Below are 27836 nucleotides of genomic sequence, written 5' to 3' on the forward strand. Positions count from 1 at the left end.
ATTTATACTGATCTCGTGTAAAGACAGAAATTAATGAATGAATGAAACCGATTAGAAGTATATTTTTCAAGGCCATCTTAGTGACTCAAGTGTTTCTTCAAAATGTGTCCCTTGATTAGTAGGAATAGAAATTGTTGCTAAAACAGACTAAAATTTTAAAATTGAAGCTGTTGATATTACACAGTGATGCCAACATGAATCTCTGTCTGCATTTTCTGTCAAGTATGCATTGTTGCTGTATGAATAACTGAAAAATATGGAAGAGATTGTAGAGCGAGTGTTTTCATGGAATTTGAAGTCCTATAAATTTTTATGCACAGTGCACTGTTTTTCTTTTTTTCATTTAATATACCACTATACATTGTTTGAAATTGAAAATAAGAATAGGTTTGTTTATAGAACTGTGTTAGTATTAGTAGATCTTACATGCACCCCAGTGTAAGATAGTATGGGAAGCTGTAATTTAACCATATGTTCACAATTTTGGGAGTTGATAAGGTATAGTTATGAATCTTGTTTTAATATTCTTTTTTTAAACTTTGGTAGACATAAACTCATTGTGTCACAGGCTCTTACTACCAGTGTCAAATTGTAGTTAAACAATTTTTTTTCTTTAAAGGTTCAAATGTTTACTTAAGAAGAGAGCTTATTTGCTGGGGAGACAGTGTTAAATTGCGCTATGGAAGTAAACCAGAAGACTGCCCTTACCTGTGGGCGCACATGAAAAAATACACTGAAATTACTGCTAAATATTTCCATGGAGTACGTCTCGACAACTGCCACTCAACCCCTCTTCATGTAGCTGAGGTGTGGAAAGAATAGGCATTTTTATCTTAAAGGTGTTTTTGTCTAATATTTACAGTACCATTTCTGATAGAAGCTTGTGTATGTCTGCACAGCAAAAGATTCTCATGGATTAGTTTCTGAGGTAACTTGAATCCAGGTTATGCAGATAATAGTGGTGAAGGCTCAGGCCATGTGTGAGCTACCTGTGCTGAAACCTGTACTTGTATTGTCCTTACTGTTGCTAGTTGGATTCAAGTGTTGTAGGGCTGTAACCTCTGGATCTACTGTCAGAGCATTGTCAGAGAATATTGTTCTGGGTGTGGTATTTAATTCCTTGAATGGTAAATCTGTTTTTTATCTTATCTGAGGGCCTTCTCCCATGCAGGCAAAATCATTCTTCAACAATATAGGGTACTCATGTATAACTTGATGCAACTGGTGTCATCCTTTTTTAATTAATATTTTGGACACTTTCATGAATGATTTTGGTTTTGATTACTATGGAAAATACTTCTCCAAAGCTGTGTCTGATGAAGCATAGTGTGAATGACTGGCCATCTAGTTCTCTAAGATACATTTATTTTTTAGTTAATGAATATTTACAGAGCATTGATCTGTGTAATGACTACCAAAGCAGGATTGAAACTATCTGCAGTTGGAGCAGTTTTTTCTGCACTTGGCAAAACAAAACATTGATTCAGTTAAACCAGTTCCAGTCCCCCTGGGAGCCACAATGCAGCCAAAGCTCTCGCAGCTGGACTTCCTGTTTGCCATTTGAATTTCTGCTCCTCTCAGATGAGGGCATACCCATAAGATTCTTACCTAAGTTTACGTCTACACTTAAAATGCTACAATGGCACCGCCATCTGCACATCTGTGTAGACACTGCCTACATAGGAGGGATTCTTCCATCAGTGTAGGTAATGTACCTTCAAGAGGCAGTAGTTAAGTCAACAGAAGAGTTCTGTCAATCCAATGCTATCTAGCCAGGGATTTAGGCTGAGTTAGCAGCACCACTCAGGATATGGATTTTTCACACCCATGAAAAACTTACTTGTACGTAACTAATTTTCTCTCATAGACCAGGCCTAACTCTGGTTTAGCTGAAATGATGGCAAAACTGATCAGATTTTTTTGCATACTTCCCTACCATAGATGTGGCTATACCAGGTTCAGTCCTGTGAGTCACAGATGTCAGTTTCTGTGAAGATTGCCAGCAACAGTGGGTGCAACTGACAATGAATTGGTTTTCAACAGCTTGTGATAGTAACTATGTTATTGAAAATGGTAGTGTTGCTTGTAATGTAAATTCTCATTGCTGACCTAAACTGTGTTTCATTGTAGCTTTCCACAATTGAAGTATAACCTGCAACAATAGAGTTCAGAAGGATTATTTGTAAAGATTCTACTTTTTTTTTTAAGCTTAGGACTTTCCACATGCAACTATAACACAATTAGTTTCTAAGTCAATTCAGTTGAGTATACACAATCCCTTTCTGCAGGGCTGCTGGGCAAGGTGTGCGGGCCTGGCTCTGGGCTCCTAGAATGACTGGGGCTGTGGATGGAGGGCAAGAGGCTGGGACTAACCTACTCTAGCCAGCTCTTCACTGCTGCCTGGCCTGTATGGCTTGAGGCCCCAGCAGTGATTTGAAGGCCCCAGGACTCTTGACATCTGCCACTCCTGCAGTAGTGACAGTGACAGACAACCAGGAGCCCCAGACCCTTTTAAATCACCTGGCCCCAGGGAAACTTCCTCTTGTGCCCTCCCCCATCAATGGACCCGCCTTTGTGTGGCAAATTTAGATCTTCAAAGTTTTTTATTAAGCTAATCTAATAGCCATCTCAACCTTATTTCAGTGGCCACAGACAGGTGTTACACATATTTAAGAGAGTTTAGGAATTACTTCATAATTTCTAGCTGTAGATTGAGCCTGACAAATATAAAGTCTTTTTCTCTGCTTTTGGCCTGTTGAAGATGCAGAGGAATAAAATGAGAACTTTTTCACCCTTACTTGATGTTTTCGTGTTGTAACTTAAACAGAGTTCTTTCCTCCCAGCTGTTTGTTCTTGTAGTTAAGTTTAAAAGGTATTGACAGAAACAAAACAAACCTCGAAGTTTTGAAGTAATTTGACTAAAACTCCTGTATGAACTTTGAACTTTAAAATTGTTCAGAAATCTTTCCAATTGGTCTCACACCCATACCAGATCTTGTAAATGTTCACAAGCACAGACTAGGTCAGGGAAGCCAACCAGCTGGGGATGAAGAGTCATGTGAATAGAGTGCAAAGAGCCACATATTTATTTTTCTCTATTTGTGGGTAAAAATATATATTGTGTGGCTCAGTACCCTCTCCCTTCTCCAGAGCCAGGGAGCAATGACCCATCCCTCTCACACTCTAACTCAATACCTGTGGCTCACCAGAGACGCTGCTGCCACCATGCACTTTCCCTCAAATGCTGGGGCGTGCGCGTGGAGTGGTGGATGGCACTCTCAGCATCCAGCTCAGCAGAGGAGCTGCATTTAATGTCTTAAAGATCTGCATGCGGCTCGAGAACCATGGATTGGTTGCCCCTGCATTAGGGGGACTAACTTTTTTTACAATTAGTATTGTGTGTATTGAAATCAGTATGTTTTGGGTTTTGTTTTTTTTTTTTAACAAACTTTAAGAACTCAACTATGTTTGGTTAGCATATGTATAATATTAGTCTATGCCTAGGTATTTAGGGGTTTTTAATGAAGATAATTAAGAACTTTATTATGATCTATAGGAGATGCTAGCAGCAGCTAGGTCAGTCAGACCTAATCTTTATGTGATAGCTGAACTCTTCACGGGCAGTGAGCATATTGACAATGTCTTTGTCAACCGCCTGGGAATTACCAGCCTGGTTAGAGGTATTGACACCTGAAAGTCATATAATATTGCTATATGTGGTTCAAAGTTTTTTAATGTGAAACTAACATTGCTTTGTTCATTCTTGAATTTTTCTCTTTGCAAATTAAAACATCTGTCTTTCTTTTTTCTTTTGACTCATCAATCTGTCATCTATTCCTGACTGGCTCTTTGATTTAACTTTTGTATCATTTTAACTTGTTTGGTTTCTTCCTGTTTTGGCTTTCCATTTGTCTGCTGCATGGGATTTCCCTGCTGCCCAATCTATGCCTAGCGTGGATCCTTTCTTTTCTTTTCTGTTTACCTTTTCCTTGGCTTCCTTGGCTGTGCTTTTTGCAGTACATGCTGGACACAGCAAGAAAACTGCGGGCTGACTTGTATGTAGTGGCTGAGCTGTTCACTGGAAGTGAGGAGTTGGACAATATCTTTGTGACTAGATTGGGCATTAGCTCCTTAATAAGAGGTAGGCTTGCTAAGTGTGTGGTTCCCTGATGCTGCATGTATGATATGCCATGTATGAAGAAAATGTCATATGTTGGACATGCATAATTTATCGTGTATTAGACAAGTGCTCAAAGGCATTTAATATGGCTTGTTTTATCTTTTTACTTAAATATGGTACTGCATCATAAACAGACGTATCCTAGGTATAAGAGGTCTGAAAGGAATTGTAAAACATATTGCAGTCTGGTAGAATAATAGTATTTGTAGCATAGGTTTCCCATGCTTCTGCCTGATTGGTTGAAAACCTTCTCTGAAGGCTGGTGGCCCTTTGAAAGGGGTTCCTCACTTTCACCCTAGCATACCATGATAAATTACGTGGTGGATGCTCTTAAATTGTGGTCACATTGCGTTTAATTACAGTTTAATGGTTTATCAGTATTATTAATTAGTATCTTTGATTAACATGCCAAATATAAAACCATTTATTATAGTCTTCCTACTCACTACCTTTTAGTTATAAAAATAACTTTCCTGTAAACATACATGTTTTATTCTGTAGAGGCCATGAGTGCGTATAACAGCCATGAAGAGGGACGATTAGTTTACCGCTTTGGAGGAGAACCAGTTGGGTCTTTTGTTCAGCCGCGTTTGAGGCCTTTAATGCCAGCTATTGCACATGCACTTTTTATGGATGTTACACATGATAATGAATGTCTTATTCAGGTGAGCTCTTATGTTAGATTTTCATGTTAAATACTGTTTTATATTGTGATTCAGTCATATCAATTCATAATGGTTATGTAATCTGGAATACGTTTCAATGATGTTTTGGAAGAATGTGACCTAGTAAAAAGGTGGTATGTAATGAATGGAATTTGGGGAGAGAGCATTAAAAGCTACTAAATATATTCTGTTTCAACTCTTGAATTTTCAACTATTATGAACTTTTTAATATTTGCTTCTTCATCTGTTCTCTCAAACTTATCCTGGGAAGGACAGAATGAGTAATAGTGGGAGGATCAGAGGAGGATTGCTGAGATTGGGATGATGTTGTTAGAATCTGTTTTTATGCTTCATTTGGTGATTGCTTTAAATAAAAGCTCATACAAGTTTTAATCTGTGAATATCATCTGATAAGCACATCAATGGAACAAAGAGTTCCTCTGTAAAATGGGTTTTCCATGTGCTGTATCCACGAGTTGGAAGGGAGTAACATAGACTAGGTTTATTGTACTCTTTTTATTCTTATCAATAGCACCGATCTGTATACGATGCTCTTCCCAGCTCGATGATCGTGTCCATGGCCTCCTGTGCCACTGGAAGCACCAAAGGCTATGATGAACTTGTACCACACCAGGTCTGTTTCTCCTCTTTAAAACTGCAGCTAGCTCACTTCTTTACAAAAAATTATTTATCTCTCTAGTACTAGAATACAAATATTAAAGTTTAAACAATAACTTACGGGGTTTACTCACTTAAATCTTGAAGTAGATAGTTTATTAACTTTCACTGTCTGGAAAAATGAATTTTGTAATATTGTCTGTGTATGTGTGTCTAGATCTCTCAATAGATATAAATGGCATTTCCAATTATTTTGCAGAATAGTCCATGTATGGCTAAAATTTTAATTATTTGCAGATTTCTGTTGTCTCTGAAGAGAGGTTTTACCCCAAATGGAATCCATCAGCAACATCTGCTACTCCTGGAGAAGTTAATTTTCAATCTGGAATTATAGCGGGAAGGCTGGCCATGAATTGGCTGCACCAGGAACTGGGTGCCAAAGGCTTCATTCAGGCAAGAAATTTAAGTAAAACTGTTTCACTCCTTTACTTTTATTTTCAGACTAAGAAGGTTTTGATTTTATGTATTGTTTTTTTCCTAGGTGTATGTGGATCAGGTCGATGAAGATATAGTAGCAGTGACTAGACACTGTCCTAACACTCACCAGTCTGTAGTGGCTGTGTCTCGTACTGCTTTTAGAGATCCTAAAACTTGCTCCTACAGCAAAGAAGTGCCTCATATGTGCATCCCAGGTATTCATACCCGTTTTGAAGAGTTGATAATATCAAGAAAACTTAAAGATGAAACTGTCAAGCACTTGGATTCCGTACTTGTTACATTGATTGATTGTTTATTAAGGGTTATGTGATTAGTATGCAGCATTAGCTATCTCTATAGCTGGGTCTACAATACAGAGTTGTGTTTACCAAAAAGGCCTACTGGTGACAAAACTAGGAAGTGTCCACACTACAAATGTGTTCTGTTGAGAATCTGTCAACAGAATGCAGCAGTTTTCCCAGCAGAGTTCCGTCTTGACTGTACAAGATATAGCACCTCTGTTGACAGATTCTGTCAACAAAAAGGTAGTGTAGATTCTCCAAGAGTGCTCTCTGTTGACATACAGGGCTTCCGGCTCACCAGGCTGCCTTATTTGTAGAGCGTCCAGTTGAACATTCTGTCAAGAGAGGGCTGAGTAGTCTGGCCACCTTCTGTTCACAGAGGACATTGATGGGGAAGCCTGGATTTAGGTGTAAACGTGTTCTGTAGACAGAGATTCTGTTGGAAAATATCTGTTGACAGTACTCTGTAGTATAGACACAACTTTTATGTTTTAATATCTGTGCATCACAAGTAGCCAATACCAAACTGAAATCACCTTTATCTTTTAAAAAAAAAAATACATCTGCCTTTATGTCCCTATGGAAATTTGTGGTTTCATTCCCTTTCTTCTTGATGCAAATGAGCCACATAAGCAGGGGAAACTAATTATCTCTACCAGAAGTCAGTTTCACTGGCTTGTATAAAGTTCTGTTTTTCCATATACAGCACAAAAAATAAAATAAAATAAAAAAAAAATTGGAGGTATACATCTCCTAGAACTGGAAGGGACCTGGAGAGGTCATCTAGTCCAGTACCCTGCCTTCTTGGCAGGACCAAGCATGTGACAGCTATTTGCCCCAATCCCTAAATGGCTTCCACAAGGATTGAGCTGACAAGCCTGGGTTTAGCAGGCCCGTGCTCAAACCACTAACTATCCCTCCCTCAATCTTTATCTCAGTTTACAGTATTGTTAGGCATTACTAATAGGTAAAGGTAATATATAAAGAATTTCCATGTGTGTGGATTTAAGCTTGTTGAAAGCAGTATTTTAAAAAGAGGCATCAAATTGAGTAAGATCTTGGTCAGTACATTGTACATATGTATTTTGGCAGGTCCATAAGACTTAGACTGCATTAGTTAGCTGATCATTTCACGTATAAGCGGGTATTTGATCTTAAACCAGGGTGTTGTGTTTTCTGAAGGGACCATTTGCAACTTTTTTTACAATGATTTTGTAGAGTCCAAACCTGCAAACATTTCAAGCATTTTACTTTTCTCCCATGGAAGTCAGTGGAGTTGCTAACATACCTAAAGTTAAGCACGTCTGTTAGTGTTGCAGGATTGGGACCTTAGATTTTAGATCATTGAATTGTAAAGCAAATAAAATTTTGAATATCATTGTGCTTACTCTTCATATTTAAAATGGGTGTGCCCTGTTGATGGCTGTTTGGAAGTAATACAGAGCTTTGCCTAAATCAGAACCCCCAAAAGGGGACAATTATGTCTAGCAAGTAACCTCTCAGTTTTAAAAGAACAGGATCACTTTTATCTGTCGTGGATTACGAATATTCCAGCGTGAGTTAGGAAAGTTGTGTGTTAGATTACACCTTGGCCGTTAAGTGTATGATGAACATATTTAATCAGATAGTCAAGATTGAGTCATGTACTGTACAGAGTTATAAAATCTGTATTCCCTTTCAGATCTGTCAGATGTATTAAGTAATTTAACTGTGCAATTGAGACATGCATTTTCTACACTTAAACTCACATCTTGTTTAATTTGTTTCAAGCAAGGTTTGAACTTACTTTGAAACCAAGAATGCCTTTACATATAGATATACGTGTAGTGTACATATTCATATGTATTCATTTTGTATGTGTATGTATTTTGAGTTATATCTGATTAACTGTTTACAGGCAAAATTGAAGAGGTAGTGCTTGAGGCTAGAACTATTGAAAGAAATGTAGGTCACTACAAAAAAGATGAACGTTTTATCAATGGATTACCTAATTACACAGTAGAGATCAGAGAACATATCCAGGTAACTACACTCTTTTCTCTGATAGTAGATGCAAATCTTATTGGGGATATAAAAATGAATTCTTTATAGTTTCAATTATCTCTTCTTTTCTAAGATCAGAGAAAGTAAAATTATAAAGCAAGCTGGAACTGCCATAAAAGGTCCCAATGAATTTGTTCAAGAAATAGAATTTGAAAACTTATCACCAGGAAGTGTGATAATATTCAGGTATATAATGATAATTCCCAACTACTAAATGTGTGTCAGTTGGCTGCATTAGTTTAAATACAATGGAGAGAGAGCTTTTTTTGTTGGTTGTTTTTTTTTTTGTTTTTGGTCTGTTAATTCCAGTATTTCAAAAAGTAGTAATTAGAAGAGCTAACTTCTATGATTTGTGCTTTGACATTTACAGAGTTAGTCTCGATCCAAAGGCCCAAGAGGCTGTTGGTGTACTGCGTAATCACCTGATCCAGTTCAGTCCTCATTTTAAAACTGGAAGTCTTCCTGATGACCAATCAGCACCTATATTAAAAAATCTATTTTCTTCGTAAGTGTGCCTTACAGTTGTTGTTACTCTACAGCTAGTAAAGGGCTGAATAAGAAGAAGCAATCAGCATGTCCATGTTGGTGAATAACAATTCTTTGCCAATTTCTGGGCCTGGTTTGTTTAATGTATGAACAACTATGTTTAGACAGCTCTGTACAGAAAGTAGTGGTTCAGACTTTAAAAAAACCCTTGTTTTTCTCATATGAGTTCTGTGTCTTTGCTGCTGGTTGTAAATTTTACATCCTCCAGCAAGGTGTTCAGATGACTGTTGTTAATATTCTGGGTAGTTTACCAGTTCCATCCACATGGCTTTCTTAAATTCACATAATAATCCAAAACCAGTGGATGCTAATTATGCTTTCATGGAGAAAATACTTAGCATTTTTAGTTGAATAATGCTGAATTCTTAACTTATTCTTTACTGTACTTATCTTCAATGATAAGGAGTGTAGAAGGTAAGGGCCAGCCACAGCTTTTAAAAATACCCCATGCTAAAGTGTTCTGCAGAGAAACTCCAAGGTCACAGATTCCCTGACCTTGAGTGATCGACTGCCAAATGCAAAAATCTCCTTGAGAGCCCAGGAAGGCACTTGGGAATTTCTTCCTGTGGGGTACCCTAAGGCTGTTTAACCCTCCCTCTGGGAGATCTTAAAAATAATTGTACTTTTCCTAATAGCTAATCCTGCAGTTTTAGGCACATGCACACAGAACATCCTGCCTTCTAGGACCAGGAATCAGATCATAGTGTTTAAAAGGTGATTTTATTAACAAAACAAGCACTACTTGGTTGCTACGTATCGCAGAGCAACCAAAGGAAGGGGGGGAAAAAAAAATTCCCTAGGATTCAGATAAAAAGTTAGTACACGGAGAAATCCTCCAAACCCAAGATAAAGAAAATGAGCTGAGCACATCTGGCTAATCATTCCCTGTTCCACTCTCATATCTTCTGTTCCAAGAAGCATTGATATTGCTAGAAATTCTGTGCCTTGTTCCTCGCTCAGTCCATGTCTTTCAGCTTGCCTCTGCTTGCACAGACTGCTTCAGGAGGGTCATATGGGCTTTTTTCAATTCAAAAACTATCACTTTTCATTGGTTCTCCAGGCTCCCTTGCCAACATTTCTTGGAGACTCTCTAGGATCCACTGTCTGTAGGTTTAACCCTTGCAGATAATTTAGTTAACTGAATGGGTGGGATGTCCAGGAAAGAGTAGTATCCCTCCCATTCCTCACACAGGGCTGGAAGGGGCAAGGGGGTTCCCTTTTAGTAAGAGCCTGTAGTCAGATTCTTAAATCCATACGATGGTTCATAAGTAAGCAGCAGATTTTTAAAGTCAGTGATAGCTGCAAGCTGCTTGGCACTCTTGAAAACCAGGCCTGTTTTCAGAAGTCTAACGGTGAGCATCCCTTTTAAAAAATAGCTTGGCCTAAACCAAAATATTGATTTAAATTAATAACTACCTTGATATTCCTTATACATGGTTCTCTTTTTTTTTTTTTTTTTTTCCCCCCTTTTCTAGTATTGCATCTAAATTAACCTTGACTGACTTGAATCAAGTACTGTATCGGTGTGATGCTGAGGAACAGGAGGATGGTGGAGGATGTTACAACATACCAAACTGGTCACCCCTTAAATATGCTGGCTTGCAGGGTAATAATTTATTCATACTTTCTTGGGTAGAGAATGAACAGGAGACTGGGTCATCTCAGTCAAGATCTAAATGGTCAAATAGTGTTAGATTTTGTATACATTTTGATTTTTGAATAGAAAAGAACAAGTTTTTAAATACTTTAAAACAAGTTTAAATATGTACACTTCCTGTCAAAAATGATCTTATCTAAAGCCCCCAAATATATTCAGTGCTTGAGGTGTTAGTAATAGCTGCATTTTAAAATCTGAATTCAGTTGTGTGTCTTACTCTATAATTGTGTTAGATTTTAAAACACAACGAAACATGGGCCCTTTTGATTGCCAAGTATTTTGTGTCAAATTTAATGGGTCCACTGAGCTCCAGCGGGGCGTTTGGTCCCTCTCATTGTATAGTCAAGCTAGAGCTGCAAGACACACAGCACAGCTGGAGGAGCCCACCAATGTATTTCTTGTCTCAATGTTTGTTTCTGCCAACGGGCCTCAGAGCATCAATACGTTACTTTGCTAGACAGTAAAACTTGTGATCTTAATAAATGTTTTAACGAGCCGTCATAAATTCATCTGTAGTCCAGTAAACTCCTCTTTTGTCCTGTAACTTCAGAGATGTTAAATAGCCACTTTCCCTTAAAACAGTGGTGCACAAACTTTTCCAGTAGGGCTCCATGTATCATTAATGGAATCTGTTTACAGCATTCCCTCCTACCCCCCACTTACTATTACTCCATCACTGCACAGCTACGGCTTCCCCAGCAGTGGGCTGCTTCTATCTTGCAGCCAGTCTGCACCAGTAGGGCAGGCCCAATACCTGCCCTGCTCCTTGGGTTTTCAGGGTGGGAGAAAGGCGCATGTAATGTAACGGTTTTTAGGGTCACAGCCATTGCTGTGGGCACAGGGTAATGGGAGTGGAAATTGGCATAGCACACTGACCCACAGACTGTGTGGCCTTGTAAGGTGAGGTCTGAGTGTAGGTGACCCTCCCTCCCTGTCACTAAAGAGGGCTGACCAGGGCTCTGTGTTGCAGCGATGGCATAAGCAATCAGTATCTCCATTCTGCAGCTGCTCCCCAAAATGTTCCTCTGTGTGCCCCAGTTTGCACAGCACCGCCTTAGAATGTGTTAACTACGTATGGTAAACAACCTGTTCTACCTTGTATTTAGTTTGACAGTTGTATTACCTCTCTCAGACCTGAGGAGAGCTCTGCATAACTTGAAAGCTTGTGATTTTCACCAACAGAATTTGGTCCAATAAAAAATATCCCCTCACCTGCCCTTTCTCTGCTGAGCAGTACTCAGCAGCCTGTAAACCTAGTTCTTCAAAATACATAAGATGGACTTGAGTGTTCTGGAATTCAGTGGGACTTCAGCCAATGCCTAAAGTTAGTTAAGTATATGCTTACGTGGCTTGCTGAATTGGGGCCTAAAGCTCCGTCTTTTAAAACTTAAGAATTAAAATGACATTAGGGTTAAAAAAAAAAAGAAAAAAAGTATTGCTGGTCCAGTTGTAGTTCATAATCTTTCAGACCTGTGATGTTGGATGTACTCCTGAAAACTGGAATTGTGGTTTGTAGTGATCATGTGGATAGTAATATAATGTGTTTGACTTTCCAGGATTAATGTCTGTGATGGCAGACATCAGACCAAAGAATGATTTGGGTCATCCTTTTTGTGGTAACTTGAGATCTGGAGATTGGATGATCGATTATGTCAGTGACCGTCTAATTTCCCGTGCAGGAGCCTGTGCAGAAGTAACTGAATTTTTTTTTTGCACTTATTTATAGGTAACTGTTTCCATATAGATCAGAGTTGGCCAAACGCACTGACCCGCTGAGCCATAATCTTCAGAAGTTTGGGAGCTAGGTCACATCTGACATCCCTTTGGACTTCAGCCTGGTGGGATGTATCTTAATGGGTTTTGAGGTTTCATCCCCAATCCTGCTGAAGTCTTGAGCACCCTGGCAGGTGTGCTGCCAGAGAACTGAAGCCCTCAGGTCCTCCGCCCCACCACCACTGAGCAGAAGGATCTATCCCAATTCCCTGCTGCAAGGCAGAAGTGCCAAACTCACCTCATCCCAGTCTGATGGGAGTGTGAGAGATCCTCAGTTGTCACTTAATTGGTGCAACAGTTTGGCCACCTTGATATAGATACTTACACTTAACTTAAATACTACTCCTGGTGCCGGCATTTTCATCCAGATTGCCATCTAGACCAGAGAAGAGGTAAATGATGATTTGTCTCTCCCTTTCGAGTCAAAGGGAACCTTCAAAGAGGGAGGGGAAAATGTTCTTTTTATATTTTTGTAGAAAGAAGGCATGTTCGTTCCTCTCTACTCTTTATGCCTCAAAATAAATTTAAACATAAGTTTAAAGGGAAGTACCTGCAGGGTCCAGGCCTAGACAATATCATCTCACAGAGTATGTTGAAAGAGCATTGCAGAGTCAGTCCTTCAAAAGCTAAATGGCCAGCAGGAGGTCATATAGTGGACATGCTTTGGGGATGAATCAGTGAATGAATTTGCAGAGTGGAAGAAGGCTGCTGTCTGTAGGGTCCCTACTTCATTTGTTGAAGAAATTGGATGGATTGTAGTGAATGAGTCAGGGAATTGCAGAAGGAAAAGGGATAGTTAGAACAGTTGACTGTTGTCTGAGTAACTGGAATCTGTTCCTGTCTGTGCCACAGTCTTGCTGTTTGATGGTGGTCAAGTCACTTGAACAAAACTTTTCACAAGTGGTCACCATTGCATGCCTCACAGTATAGCTTCCAGACTTTAGACCTGAGGCTGTCTTTGAGGACCCTTGTGTTTTGAGTACATAAGGAGTCTTCAGAACAGGATTGAATAGGGTGCACTAAATAAGACACTCAACAATGAGGACACCACAAATACTGAATCACTGCTGATTAACTGACTGCTGTGCATCCTATGCACTGAATGAGGCAGTTGTCCTATTGAGAAGGTGGCACATGATCATATAATAAAGTACTCTTCTGCTACATGCACTTAGGCAACCTTAATTTTGGCACAGGTTTTCAGTGCTTGATTTTTATAATCTTAATATTGTAACAATTATTTTTATGCCTCATACCCAAAGTTACATAAAGGGCAACCGAAAAAATTGAAATTCCATCATGTGGCTTCATATAGACTAAAAAAACCCCACGTCAGCATCAATCAGGATGGAATCCTTTCAAAAACCCCTGCCACCTGAGTAACTAATAGCAGTAGTAGGCTGTCATCTTCTGTGCTGAGGAGTACTAGATGTGGGTGAAACACTCTGCCTGTGGGACTAACAGATATTTGCTGACCACAGGAGAATGATGAGGGTCACGAATCACAGGTGCCAGTCCAGGCTCTAGAAAAGACTGTGTTCTCATGCAGAAGGGGCTATATTCACTGCTACAAGATTGACCCCAACTCCCGCTCCCCAGCTCTGGCCTATCTCTAGTCTCTTTGCTGACCCAATCCTATTCTCCCGTCCCCAGGTTTGTTGTTCTAATCTGCTACCCCTTGCGTTCAAGCCGTTCTTCCAACCTGTCTCCCTGACCTACATGCCGACTCACAGTCCCATCAAATAGGCCCGATCTCTTTGCTCAGTCAGTCCGTTATAGTCTTACATTCCAGCTCATTGTCAGATCTCTCTCACCACTCTTCTGACTTTGTTCCTCCTGACAGCTCGTCCACAAATTTATTTCCTCTTCCCAGCCCCATCTCCTTCACTGGATCTTGTCAGGGTCCTAACACAATGTCTCCCCTCCAACCCCCCACCTTGCTCCTCAGGGTACACCTTGCTCCTCAGGGTAGTTTCTCTTCTTCCTCTCAATCATCTGTCCCAGTTCCACCAGACCCCTTATCCCAATCTACTCACTTCACTTCTTCTCCCAGTACATTTCGTGTCCTCTCTGCATTTGATTGTCAGCTTCTTCCTCTACCAGGCTGCCTGAGCACCATCAGGGGGACCATAAAAGTGAAGGTATGGAAAGGATCTCAGTAAGTCATGTAGTCTGGTCCCCTGCAGCGTAGGCCAGGCTATGTAATAATCAGACAGTTCCTGACGGTCAGTTTGTCTGACCTTTTCTTAAGAAAACAGAAGATTTCACAACCTCCCTCAGCAATCTGTGCTTAATTACATGCACAGTTAGGAATTCTTTCTAATGTCTCACCTAAACCTCCCTTGCTGTGATTTAAGCCCATTCCTTCTTGTCCTGTCCTCCGAGATTAAAGTGAACAGGTTTTTCACCCTTCTTGTAATAACAGCTTTTCGGAAATGTGCCACCCAGAACTGGACATACTGCTCCAGCAGAGGTCTTGCTAGTATGCAGTGGAAGAACTGCAGCTTGTGTATTGGTTACAGTACTCCCACTAATACATCCCAGAATGATGGGATTTTTTTGCAACTGTTATGCCATTGACTCATATTTAGTTTTTGATCAGGTATGACCTCTAGATATCTATGTCCAGATATCATAGTACTCACTAGTACTCATGATTCCCTACAAAATTCCCATTGTGTATGTATGGAGGTGTTCCTTTTGTTCCTCCCTTCCACTTTTCATTTAACCTTTATTGAATTTCATCCTTCAGACCAGGGATATGCAAAAAGGGGGTGGCCCTGGAGGGGAGGAGTGTGTGTAAAACTCCTCCTGCCCCTCCCCCTGCAGCCTCTCCAGCAACCGTGGAAGCACAGGCAGCACAAGGGAGCACTTTCAAAGAGAGGGTTTCAGAGGTAAAGCCCCTGGGAATACTGCAGTGCCACCAGCAGGATTCAAGTGGTATAAATAAGAAAAGTGCACTGAATACTAACTGGTCTGTATTAGGTGAGCTCACCTAATAAATTGTTTTGTTCGTCTTTTAAAGTGCTACTTTACTGCTTTTTTGTTTTGATAGTATATAGACTAGCACGGTTCCCTCTCTGTTACTAAGTCTGTAGGTCATCTTAGTGCAGAGAAGAAGGCAGACGTTAGCATGACAAGTCTTACAGTTTTACAAAAAGTACAAATTCCAGTGCCATCTTGTCCTGTGTTCTGTCCGTATAGACCTAGCACAGTGTGGAACATGTCTCTTACAAATTTTATAGCATTTACCTCATGCATTGTTGCAACTTGACAAGAATAAACAATAGGTAAACTCAGCTGCTCTAAACTGACTTGCCAGCTAGCTAGCTATTTGGATTTGACAAAATGACCAAAAGAAATGATTCTAAGGGATAACTGTCTGGGGAATGGGGAAAGGAGGAGGAATAATTAGAGTTAGATAGTACAGTCACTTCTGGGAGACAGTCGCTTGCTTTCAGGTGCCCTGGGTTGGGGGAGCTCTGGTAATTGCAGGGATAAAAATTGGGGCTTGATGTAAAAAATTTGCTGACCCCTGTTTGACCATTTCTCTAATTTGTCCCGGTCGTTTTGAATTTTAATCCTATCTTCCAAAGCACATGCAACTCCTCCCAGATTGCTTTAATCTGCAAACTTGATGAATGTGATCTCTGCCAGTATCTAAATCATTGAAGATATTGAACAGGACTGATCCCCATGGGATCCCACTCACTGTGCCCTTCATATGTGTATGATTACTCTCTGGGAATGGTTTTCCGATCAGTTATGCACCTCTTGTAACTCCATCTAAGCTGTACTTCCTACATTGTTTATGAGCAGATGATTCAAGATTATCAGCAGTCTTTCTGAAGACAAGATATACCACATCTACCACTTCACCAACCCTTATGGCTCATTAGGCTATCAAAGAAAGTCGTTAGGTTCATAGGACATGATGACTTGGTCATGATAAATCCATGTCAGCTCTTACTTATCACCTTATCTTCTTGGTGTTTGCAAATTGGTTGATTATTTGCTTATAATCTTTTGGGGTCCTGAAGTTAAACTAACTTCATTGAAACAAAAAGCAGTCAAGTAGCACTTTAAAGACTAGCAAAATAAATCAATTATTTTGGTAGTCTTTAAAGTGCTACTTGATTGCTTTTTGTTTTGATAGTATATGGACTAGCACGGTTCCCTCTCTGTTACTAACTTCACTGAGAGCACTAGAGAGAAAATTCCCTTCTCTTGGTTCTGGTGCCCTACCTTGAACCAGAGCAGCAATTACAAGGAATGCAACACCCCTACACCTGCTGCAGAACATGCTCTCTCTGTTGTGTGGTAAATGTGCAGTTTGGTCATCACTAGAACCTGTGGTGGGGCCTGAGCATGTTCCCTTGAAGTTGGACTGCTAAATTCTTAGTCTCTAATGAACATGTATAAACTTGCATTTTTCGAAGGCTTACAGCTTGTCCAAATTTGGGTACTTTTTTCACAAGAACATCAAAAAGCACATATATGACAAGCCACTCCCTGACAAATTTCAAATCCTGCTCCAAAACCGAAAGGCTTTAAAACATCTCAGAAAAACGGTCAATTCAATATGAAGTGGGGCAAAATTACAAACCAGTGAAACCAGGACCTAAAAGGGGAAATTTTTGCCAACCAGAATAAGTGATGCTACGAGTTCTGCCTATGATACATAAAAAGTGGAGACAGACAATAACAGGCACTCTACCTTTACCAGTGAAAAATATGATGCTGTATTATTAGCCCCTGAAAGTAAAGTTAACTTACATAAATATTATTCTCATAGGTCGGTAAATGGTTGAAGGCCATGTTCGTCTACCTAAAGCTGATTCCACGTTACCTTATCCCATGTTACTTTGATGCCATTTTAGTGGGTGTATACACAACTCTTTTAGACCTGGCATGGAGTCAGATGTCTAGGTAGGTCTAATGTTGAAAGAAATTTATATGTATATTGTGTTGCATTATCACTTGTGCGTCACAGATAATCATTCAACTACTTTACATTAGGGATGTAAAATCCGTTTAAGTGGTTAAAAGTTAGGTTTAACTGGTTGACTGATTAAATGGGTGGGGCTAGGGAGGCTGCTCCAGTTGGGCTGGGTTGGAGCATCCCCCTGTCCTGGACAGGGCTCTTCCCACGTGGCTGGAGTGCCCACACCCGCTTCTCTGGTTCCCTACCTGTTAATTGGCAAACTTCATCTGTTTAGGGTGAGGTTAACCAGTTACATGTTAACATCCCTACTTTAAATATGCTTACCTAAAAAAAAGGCTTGACATTTAATGGCCAATATTTTATTAGCCCTTGAAACTGCATCGATCTAATGATTAGAGAGAACACTTTTTTAATGTAATCTTCCCGTTCATTGCAAATCTTACCTGCATCAATGTGGGTGGGTGGATGGGTGGGTGTATACATATGCACACAAAAAGATACACTGGCAGAAAGCGAAAATAAATATTCATGTTGGCTAATGGAAAAGCATAAAGCAGATGGTGAAAACTATATGTATGCTCTAAGAGAAAATAATAAACATTTGACTAGATGGTCAATAATTTAGTCTTGCTCCAGGACTTGGGTTTACAGCTTACATTGGCAATTCAGTAAGAGGGAGCGAGACATAAACCAAGGTCCATCTTGCAGCCGTTGAGTGCCTTTTCTTCATTATCTTAAAATACCTTGACCATGGCTGCATCATCTTAATAAAGTTGTGTTCTTATGGTAACTGTCCCTTTTTTCACTTTGCTTCTATTGTTTGCTCATTTTAAATGTGATTTAATATTACTTTGTCATAAAAACAGATATCAAAACTGCCAAGATGGATAAGCGATCTGAAGACATGGGTCTGTCCCACGAAAGCTCATCACCTAATAAATTATTTTGTTAGTTTTTAAAGTGCTGCTGGACTGCTTTTTTGTTAAGATGGATAGAGTATATGATATTGGGGTTTATGGTATAATTTATGGTCTCCTAATCAAGAATGTAGACTTAGACATAAAATTTATAAACATCATTGTAATGTATGGTCTTTAAGTGTAGTAACTGATTTTTAATATATTTATGAATTTTCTTTGCTTTCAGATCAAATAGGTAATAAAATATTAGTGTTTTATAAATGTTTAAAAAAGTTACTTATATTGAAAGGAGACGACAAAAGTAAATACCAATATTTGACAAAGAGTATGTAAAATTAGGGGCTCAAATTTATTTTTAAATACCTAAGTAAGTGGCCTGATTTTTTTTTTAAGTGCTATGAACTGTGCAGCTCCTGTTGGGATTAATGATTTTATGACAATCATAAAATCACTCATTTTTGAAAATCCATGTCAATGGTATTTTGCAACTTGAGTACCCTTTGAAAATCTTTGTTAAAACTCTAGCAAGGGGGAAATTGGTGAATTTTAAAAAGTGAAGATGCTAAATTTGAGAAGGTAAGTTTTTTGTTTTTGTTTCAATTCAACTACTTTGGTTACAGCTTTGTTCAGAATGGATCAACTTTTGTTAAACACCTTTCCTTGGGTTCAGTCCAGCTGTGTGGGATAGGAAAATATCCTTCTCTGCCAAATCTGTCTCCTGCATTACATGATGTCCCCTATAGAATGAATGAAATCACAAAAGAGAAAGAACAGTGCTGTGTCTCTTTGGCAGCTGGTAAGTAAGTGCTCATTCCGTGATTGTTGAAGCAGGTTGATTTACAAAACAGTGCAACTACTTAGAAATATGTAGACATCAAGACTGATGTGCTGGGACTGTGATATTTATGCTATTGCTGTTGAAGGAACACATGAATTTTTTTGTATATCTTGAACCATCAGCAACATGAGATGCTCTGTCATGTGTTGAGACCTTTTGAGCTCCAGAATCATTGTCTTTCCGTGTAACTCTTCAGTACTTGAAATGTGCCATGGCATACTTCCATAAGACTTCTGTTTTATCACTTTGCTTTCACTTTCCTCAACTATCACCTCTTGAACTTTTCTAAAAAATTTCACTATTGAACTTAAACATTATGGCTAGCAGTATAATCTTTATTTACTTTTGTTGTTAAAAAAAAAAAAAAAAAAAAAAATTCCATGTTTGATCTTGAGTTCAACTGGTCTGTTTTTTGTAATGTTTGGGCCTTTCATGTTCAGAGCAGAGTTAACCTATTACAAATGTTCGTTTAATAAATTAAGACAAACAACATAAATGTAGTAAAACCCTCTCCATTTGATGGGCATGTGCAGAACTTTCATGTTAGATAGTCTGACTTAGTTCATCATGTTTACTCTGTAGGTTTACCGCATTTTTCATCAGGCATTTTTCGATGCTGGGGAAGGGATACCTTTATTGCCCTGAGAGGTTTGATGTTGATTACTGGGCGTTACTTAGAAGCAAGGTAAGAATAAATGTGTAACAATCTTCATAGGTATTAATTCATCTTGAAAGATTTCTCCTTTTCTTTATATTTTTTTGGAAGAGAGAGGATTCTTTTTATGGAACTGAGAAGTGCTCTTATTACTTTGGCCCCAAAATTACTTAGCATGCATGCCAGGTGGTTTTTAAAAATTGGTGTGTGGTGCCTGTTCCATATCTTATATGCACAACTCTTTTGCATCACAATGTAGTTTGACTAATATATCTGCTATGGGGTTTTATGTGAGTATAAAATTCTTTTATCAGTACTGGAGAACAGTATGTTTGAGAATATTTAAACAAATATAAAACCAATGAAAGGGTCCAGTTCACTACTAGCCTGACCCTGCAGTCCTTTCTTAGACTCTAATCTTGCAAAGCAATCCAAGGTGTGCAAGTAATGGTCCGTTATATCAGCTTGTATCTCCTATTAAAGAGAGTAAAATTCAAGTAATGTGAGGGTTTGCAGTCTTGGATGTCATTTCAGGATTATATCTTTAGGAACTCCCATATAGTCCGAGGATAATTTGGCTTATGTAAGGAACCCAAGATGAATCCTTGTAATAAGAAATTGTCTGTATTCACTTCTTTCCCATTGGTTTCTTTTCCTTTTAGAAAGTTTGAGAAGGCAATATCAGTTGAGTGTTGCATATAGGGTCAGGGATTCCTTTTGAATTTCGGAAAAAATCTCCACTTTATTCATTTTGAGTTTCTTAATCTCTCTCTATCAATTTTAGTGCAGATGGCACGTTTAAGTTCTCTGGGGGGGAAGAAAAATTGTTTGGGCTGCATATGTACCTATCTCATAGATCCAGAAGGGGCCTTCAGAAGTCCAGTCCAGTTCCCTGCCCTCACAACAGGACCCATTGCCATCTCTGGCTGGATTTTTTTTTTAATCTATTTGCCCCAGATCCCTAAATGGCTTCATCAAGGATTGAACTCACTATTGTAGGTTTAGCTCACTGAGCCATCCCTCCCTCTGCGAAACAAATGCTGTATCCAGGAGTAGGTTTTGAACCCACGCCTCCTTTCAGAGCGGAGAACACCCAGTGGAGGGAAAGACAGCACCCCAAGTCTGATACCTTAGACCACTTGGCCATCCTGACAGCGCTTCAAATCTGTCCTTTTCATAGTTGCTTTGGTGGGCATTGATGAATAGCTGGGGGGGGGCGTTATTTTTTTAAAAAGCGTGTATTAAATCTAGTCATTTTTGAAGCATGAAACACGAGGATGTTGGCCATTTGATCCTAATATTTCCCCTAACATATCTTGGTATAAAAATATTGTATTTTTTAGTTTGCTTGGAACTTTCACTACCTTGCAAATCAATTCAGTATATGTCTTTTTTTTTTTTTTTCAGGAACATAATTTTAGCATTCGCTGGTACCCTGCGACATGGTCTTATTCCCAATCTGCTTGGCCAAGGGACCCATGCCAGATTTAATTGCCGTGATGCTGTGTGGTGGTGGCTTCAGTGTATACAGGATTACTGTAAAATTGTTCCAAATGGCACGGACATTCTCAAGTGCCCTGTTTCTAGAATGTATCCTACAGATGATTCTCCAGCTCAGCCTGCAGGCAAATTGGTAAACGTAATTTCTAATAAGCTACACAATACAAACGTTATTGTAAGTGAATGAAATCCTAAGAAACCCAACAGAATTACTATTCAGAAAGTGTTTCTCCTATTTACAGAAACATTTTTACAGGGGCCCACTTCACAGAAGATTTTATAGCTATAAAAATTCTCATTTATGGTGGAATGTGCTGTAGGACAGGGGTGTTCAACATTTTGGTTACTTATCACCCAGTTCGTTGACTCATATCAAGCACACATTGGATGGATGAGAATCAAGTTTTTTTGAAACCAGGACAGAGAGGTCACCAGTTTTATTTGTACCTTTCTCCATTTTTTTAACATTTGAAATTTCAAGAAATTTTATTTTTTTAAATGTTAGCCAACTCAAATTTTCAAAGATGCTGACTGGATTCCTTCTGGATTGCTTGTAAAGTAATCTGGAAAGCTACAGTATTCATCTGGATGTTTCACACAGTCTTTTGTCTTTCTCTCCCAAAAACCAGGATCAACTACTCTATGAAGTAATACAGGAAGCTATGCAACGACACATGCAAGGCATAGCATTCCGAGAAAGGAATGCTGGTCCACAGTTAGATCGAAACATGAGAGATGAAGGTAACTCATGCTACTTAACTCACTTTACATATAGAACACTTACAATAAAGTTCAAAAGCGCATATAATTGTTGTACACAATTCTTTTCTCTAAGTTGTTAAACTAATTTCTCAAACTATTTTTACATCCATTGCCTCTAACAAGGTAATGAGATAAATATGCACATGTTAATACTTTAATTTCAGGTATTCTGACATGAGTACTTTATAAATACTATCATGTCTGTAAGAAGAGCATGCATGGTGATTCTGGGAAAACCTTCAGCTTTTTCTTTCTGCGGTTCTTTAGAAACAGTCTTGACTTCATTTCTGGGGGGTTTTTGCCTGGTAGGTTTTAATGTGACAGCAGGTGTCGACCATGAAACTGGTTTTGTCTTCGGAGGGAACCGCTTTAATTGTGGCACTTGGATGGATAAAATGGGAGACAGTGGTAGAGCTCGCAACAAAGGAATTCCAGCTACTCCAAGGTACAAACTGTAAGCTGTATACTTATACTTTAAGGATAAGTCAGTTTAGCTTTTTGAAGTTGAGATCCTTGTTCTCGGTTCCTGTGTCACTAGCAATAAAACATTGATGTCTAATATTCCAGACCCTTCTGAATTCTGTTTTGGCTCTGTTAAAACATTAACGGATACCTCTTGTGTACCATGCAAATTCAGAGGAAAAGAGAATTGCAAAACATATTATCTGTTGACACACTCAGTTCAATATGTTATTCAAATATATTGCTAACTCTTCATGTCTACAGTGCTGTAGCACTAATTTTAAAATTAACTGATTAGATGCTGTTGAGAAATTACACAGGAACATTCTCTGATGCTTATTGTGGAATTTGAATACAGGTTGAACCTCTGTAGTCCAGGACCCTTGAGACCTGATCAGTGCCGCATGAGGGAATTTCCCAGCCCATTGAGGGTTTATATTGTTTGCCAATACTAGCAACATTTCCACTGCTTATTGGGCTCTTAGACATTTAAGGGTAAATTACAGCTAAATAACAACACAGAACACTGAGAGCCAGGGCTGGTGGCTGTAAACAAACTTTATGGGGCTCTGGGAAACTTGGCCACACCTATAAGTGGTCATCCAGCTAACTAAAATCATGCCAGATTATGGATGTTGCTGGACAAGCGTGTGTCGGATTCGAGAGGTTCAACCTGTAATACCATATGGAAAAATATTTGCAAAGCTTGCTTTCTTATCCTTGTTCCCTAATGCTAATATTAAAATGTTATTAGAGCTTTATACTTTATAAATCTCTTCAGTTTTAGAAGTAACAATTATTTTTATTATGCCTGTAAATTGGTAGGGGTTCTCTGGTTTTGACACGAGACAAAAGCAATGAGGTTGCTCAGATCAGCTGTAAGGGGGAATCCAAATGAAGGGTATTGAAACAGCTGATACTACTACCGCAAAGCTTTCTATGTCTCTCTACAAAATTGAATACCATGTCTGTTGGCTGCTTTGATTAAAAGATTAGATAGTAGTCCTATATGTCATCTGTATGAATTCAAGGCCTCTGACATGCTGCTAAACTGTAAATCATGGGTCAGCAACCTCCTAGCACAGGTGCCCAGTGTGGCACATGAGCTGATTTTTCATCAACGTGTGAGGCAGGCATTCAGCCCTGCACCCCCTCTCCCCCCAGAGCAACCAGGAGATTGCTCAAAGCTAAACTACGTGTGGATTAACAAAAGACCAGTTAATGCTACCAACCACCATCTAAATGGTACATCTTTATTAAGCTGTTAAGTAGGACTGTTAGTGATACTTGAAAAAAAAATCACTGTGCCTAGAGGTCAAAAGTTCAAATTTCGTCAGTCCACCTCAGAAAGGTTGCTGACCCCAGCTTTAAATAAGGTCTCTCTAAAGGAAAGTGATATGTTCAGCAAAAAATACGCTTTTGTCTTCTGCAAGCTATATATGCACTCCCTAAAAGTGAGTTTTGCCCTGCCCAACAAGAATTATGCAGCATGTATGTAAGGTGCGTTGGATGAAGTGAACCCTTTGATTTTATATTAACAATATGTAACTGTAAACCAAACCCACTGAGAAAAGAAATGAATCAGAAAGATAATGTAGCTGTGTAACTTTCACCTGAAGCCAACTGCAAATCTTTTGTTCTAAAGCTAGGTTCATCTGAGTGTGTCGCTTTTAGTTGTCAGACAGAATTATGCTAGTAGTGCAGTATATAGGCTGGCCAGCTGCACCTCCTCTTAACTTTTCCATTGCTACTGGCTGATTCTTCCTGTGCCTTCCTGGGTAGGCCTTGACTGAGAGTTGTTAGGTCATTGTTAACAGTTGAGGAGCTGATAGAAGGAGAAGTGGGCAATCTCATGTGTTCATTACTTGCAATTGTTTGACGTAAGGTTTCATATTTGCTCCTTGTAAGGGAAAGGGACCGGTTTCATTCATTTTCTAATGGATGATTGTGAGCCCAGTGAAGTTTCATGGGGTTAATACCGTACAGAAGTATGTGGGACTGAAATGTGCATGTTGGTGACAGTCATTGTGGCTAGTCCTGACATATTGCAACATAAAGAATTGATCCAGTTTTATGTGATGCCTCTGCTGGAGAAGAAAGTCTGTTGTGCTTCCATTGTAGCAACTGTGAGCACAGATCTGACCTCTTGGGGGCTTTCTTAAATTTTGCCCGACAGCAGTTGAGTGTTTATTATGTGAGCCATTTTCTGGTTAATTTTGTGGATAAGATAAAATGGATTTGAGATGAACCACATTGATTGCTTGCAGGGTAGTGATTCATGTTGGGAGAGGAGAAATAAATCTTCTCTAGCAAAGTGTAATTTATGCAATTTCTAACGTCCTGGAAATTCTTAGAAACCTACAAACGATGGTATGAATCTATGCCCCTCACCGCTAATAAAAGTCTAATGAGTCTTTTTGTGAGAAGAGGCAAGGTGTTAGTTTCTGTACAGCCAACAGTTGATAGAACTATAGTAAAGAAAATTACTCTTGAGGTAAACAGTCTTTCCAATTACCACACTCTCATTAGACTTGCATTTCCATATAATTTCTAGTCTTTTAATTTCCCTGATCTTTTAAGACTTGTTATAGAACTGAGATTTCATTAGTTGTGTGAATTTCATCATCTCACTATAATGGATGAAGATTGGCTTCCATTCTTATTTTATTAGACATGTTAGACTTGTCATCCCCTGGCCTGAGTTAGATGGGATTGCCATTTGGGTGGCTCTGTCCTTTCCAGAGAATCTGTTGGTCATTTTATCATCTTCCTGTGATCTGTCTGGTGTGATTGTTGCTGTTTTCATCCCACCTTATTTTAATATGTACGTGAGGCCCCTAAGAGAAAACCAACAGGGATTTCATGCTGTCAATGTGCAGATCACTGGCAAACAAATTGCCTTTTTGCTGACAATAGTCATTTGCATGTTCAGTTTCTGGGAAGAAATTGAAGCATTGAATCAGAGCAAGTTTGGGTTGGGTTCTTCATGGATGTGGGAGGTAATGGAAAGTATCGGGAATGCCTTTGAATATGGAAGGGGGAATGTGTTGATCATTTATCAAGAAGTTTCACTGTCTAGAACATCAGATGTTTTAAACTGACAGTAACCAATTAATGTTTTTAGAGGTTTGAATACATTCATGAGGTGGAGAGGAATCCTCAAAAGTTGGTATCTGCATTAAAAGTTCTGTGACGTAGTACCATCATTTACAATTATTTTTAAAATCAGTAGCTGTTATTTTTTTCATTTTAGAGATGGATCTGCTGTGGAAATTGTTGGCCTGTGTAAATCAGCTGTTCGTTGGCTGCTGGAGTTATCAAAGAAAAATATGTTTCCTTACCAGGGAGTCACGATAGAAAGACATGGTAAGCAAGTTAATCTCCCAAATGTATGGTGAATGTAGAAACGTAATTGAACCCTTGGACCATTGCAACACCTAGATAATTTTTCTAACCATTATACAAGATTTTAGGGGAAGAGCTTCTGTGTGAGTTTGTACTATATTACTAGAGTGTCACTATTTTAAAATGCTAAGGTTTATGCCACTCTAGCCCCCACCCTTTGAGCCCAGGGCTTCTTGTTCCCTTTCCCATCTCTCATGGATATTTGTTTTACTTCTGGTGATTACCTTGCAAAGGTAATCTGAGATTATCTGAAAGTCACTCAGTCAAATAGGAGAGGCACCTGCATACTCTGGATGTTCAGCACACCCTTGTGTTCTACCAGAGCACACCAAGCCTTTCTGCAAGTCAGCCTAGCTCTTTGTCGCAGTGGCTGACAGCATGAAAAGCGTTTTGGTGTCCTCCCAGGTGATTTCTCATTGATTCTGTCCTGCATCCATACTTGTTATTAATTGATACAGGCCATGCTTCCACTACTAGTGAAGGTACTTTTGATTAGGGCTCAGTTGTCTTTGGCTGCCTTTCTGGGACATGCCCCTGTGAAGGACATCTGAAGAGCCATGACGTGGTCTTGGGTACACACATTCATGGCACATTATGCCGTCACCCAGCAGGCCAGAGATGACACTGGATTTGGCAGAGCTGCATTGCAGTCAGCACATGCTATGAACTCCTACCTGCCTTTCGAAGTACTTCTTGTAAGTCACCTTTAATGGAATGGACCTGAGTAATCACTAAAAGAAGACGACAGAAGAAAGATACCTGTTCATAATGTGTGTGGCTCATGTCCATTCCATGACCTGCCTACTTTACCCACTGTTGGAGTTTCCGACAAGAAGGAATAGGGGGTATATGAGTGAGCAGTGGGAGAGCCGGCAGTGCCCCTTTCTGCTGGTGCATACATTCACCACACCAGAGGGTGCCAGAGCTAGTAACTTGTGGATAGCACTAAGAGAAAAACTTTCAGCACTAGTGTATGTGGCAAGCTCCCACACCTACAATGGAATGGATGTGAGTAACACATCTTGTTACAAAAAGGTAAATGTCTTATTCTTCTTCGAGTGGTCCCCGTGGGTGCTCCACAATAGGTGTCGGGCTTGCCCGGTGCCGCAGATCGGAAATCTTCCAGCAGTTTCTCCTGGATCGCGCATGCGCCAGCATGCGCCGCTCCCCCACACGCCCCTGGCCACATGTGCGATCCGGTCCCCACCAGTTTCTTCTCATCCGCCATCAGCTGCAGACGGAACCTGCTCAGGCTAAGGCCAGAGTCAGATTAGATAGTTGTTTTCTACATGTAATTTGTTGTTTTTGGTTACTAAAAAAATAAGAGAGAGAGAAAGCAAAGACAGAGAACATCAGCAAAAAAAAAAAAGGAAAAAAGAGAGGAGCGGAGAAGAGGAGAGGGGACGTGAAGGCCATTTAGGCCACCCGCTGCCCCGCAGGCCGGTGATCACTATTTGGGGCAGAAAGGCACGGATTAAGTGCTAAGTACCCTATTAACAGTAAAGGACTCACCACAATGGCCTCTTCAGGTTTTAAAAAGTATGAGTCATGCCGCGAAGATATGCCAGCCTCCGATGGGCGTAGCGAATGCATCCGCTGCCTGGGGGAATCACACGTTACCCAGAAGTGTTCTCACTGTGCTAAGCTCACAGCCAGGGCCAGGAAGGACAGAGAGATGAGGCTTAAAAATGCTCTTGTTTGATAAGGCTCTCCAGCTGGACTTGCCGGAGAAGCCTCACCCAGAAGGGCCCTCTGGGTTGCATAAGAGGAGGGCAGCTTCTCTGACCCCCTCGGTGCAGAAACGGAGAAAACTCTCCCTGGCTCGATCCTTGCCGGCGGTTTCAGCGAGCAGGACGAGCAGCGCACACAGCCCTCAGCCGCATACTCAGGCAAGCGGCAGCGCACGTGGCAGAGGCTGAGCCTCTGGTTACACAACAGCCGGCACACGCGGCACCCAGAGTGTCAGCGAGGCAAGCGCCGGACCCAGCCCCCACGGCACCAACGGTGCAGGGGCACCAGGCACGGAGCCTGCAGGTACCGGAGGAAGCTACCCGCGCGGCACCACAGCTGAGTATGCCGAGCGCGGCG

The 27836-nt window shown here is 39.9% G+C and overlaps 1 protein-coding gene across 3 annotated transcripts in view; it reads left to right on the forward strand.

The window, feature by feature from the left end:
• AGL (amylo-alpha-1,6-glucosidase and 4-alpha-glucanotransferase) overlaps window positions 1-27836 on the forward strand; it is a 76241-nt gene that overhangs the window by 19381 nt on the left and 29024 nt on the right. For 2 of the 3 annotated variants that reach the window (XM_075003496.1, XM_075003495.1), the window contains exons 12-29: window positions 620-807; window positions 3557-3680; window positions 4682-4845; window positions 5378-5479; window positions 5761-5916; window positions 6005-6155; window positions 8140-8264; window positions 8359-8471; window positions 8656-8790; window positions 10307-10437; window positions 12045-12181; window positions 17057-17190; window positions 18747-18922; window positions 19547-19649; window positions 21027-21252; window positions 21749-21860; window positions 22191-22326; window positions 25597-25709. In XM_075003496.1, the coding sequence (XP_074859597.1) occupies window positions 620-807; window positions 3557-3680; window positions 4682-4845; window positions 5378-5479; window positions 5761-5916; window positions 6005-6155; window positions 8140-8264; window positions 8359-8471; window positions 8656-8790; window positions 10307-10437; window positions 12045-12181; window positions 17057-17190; window positions 18747-18922; window positions 19547-19649; window positions 21027-21252; window positions 21749-21860; window positions 22191-22326; window positions 25597-25709 (2526 nt within the window). Of the gene's footprint in view, window positions 1-619; window positions 808-3556; window positions 3681-4017; window positions 4142-4681; window positions 4846-5377; window positions 5480-5760; window positions 5917-6004; window positions 6156-8139; window positions 8265-8358; window positions 8472-8655; window positions 8791-10306; window positions 10438-12044; window positions 12182-17056; window positions 17191-18746; window positions 18923-19546; window positions 19650-21026; window positions 21253-21748; window positions 21861-22190; window positions 22327-25596; window positions 25710-27836 lie in introns of all 3 variants that reach the window. The other variant, XM_075003497.1, reaches the window with a different exon arrangement.

This window comes from Carettochelys insculpta, chromosome 9 (assembly GCF_033958435.1).
Source record: "Carettochelys insculpta isolate YL-2023 chromosome 9, ASM3395843v1, whole genome shotgun sequence".
NCBI classification, from domain to species: domain Eukaryota; kingdom Metazoa; phylum Chordata; order Testudines; family Carettochelyidae; genus Carettochelys; species Carettochelys insculpta.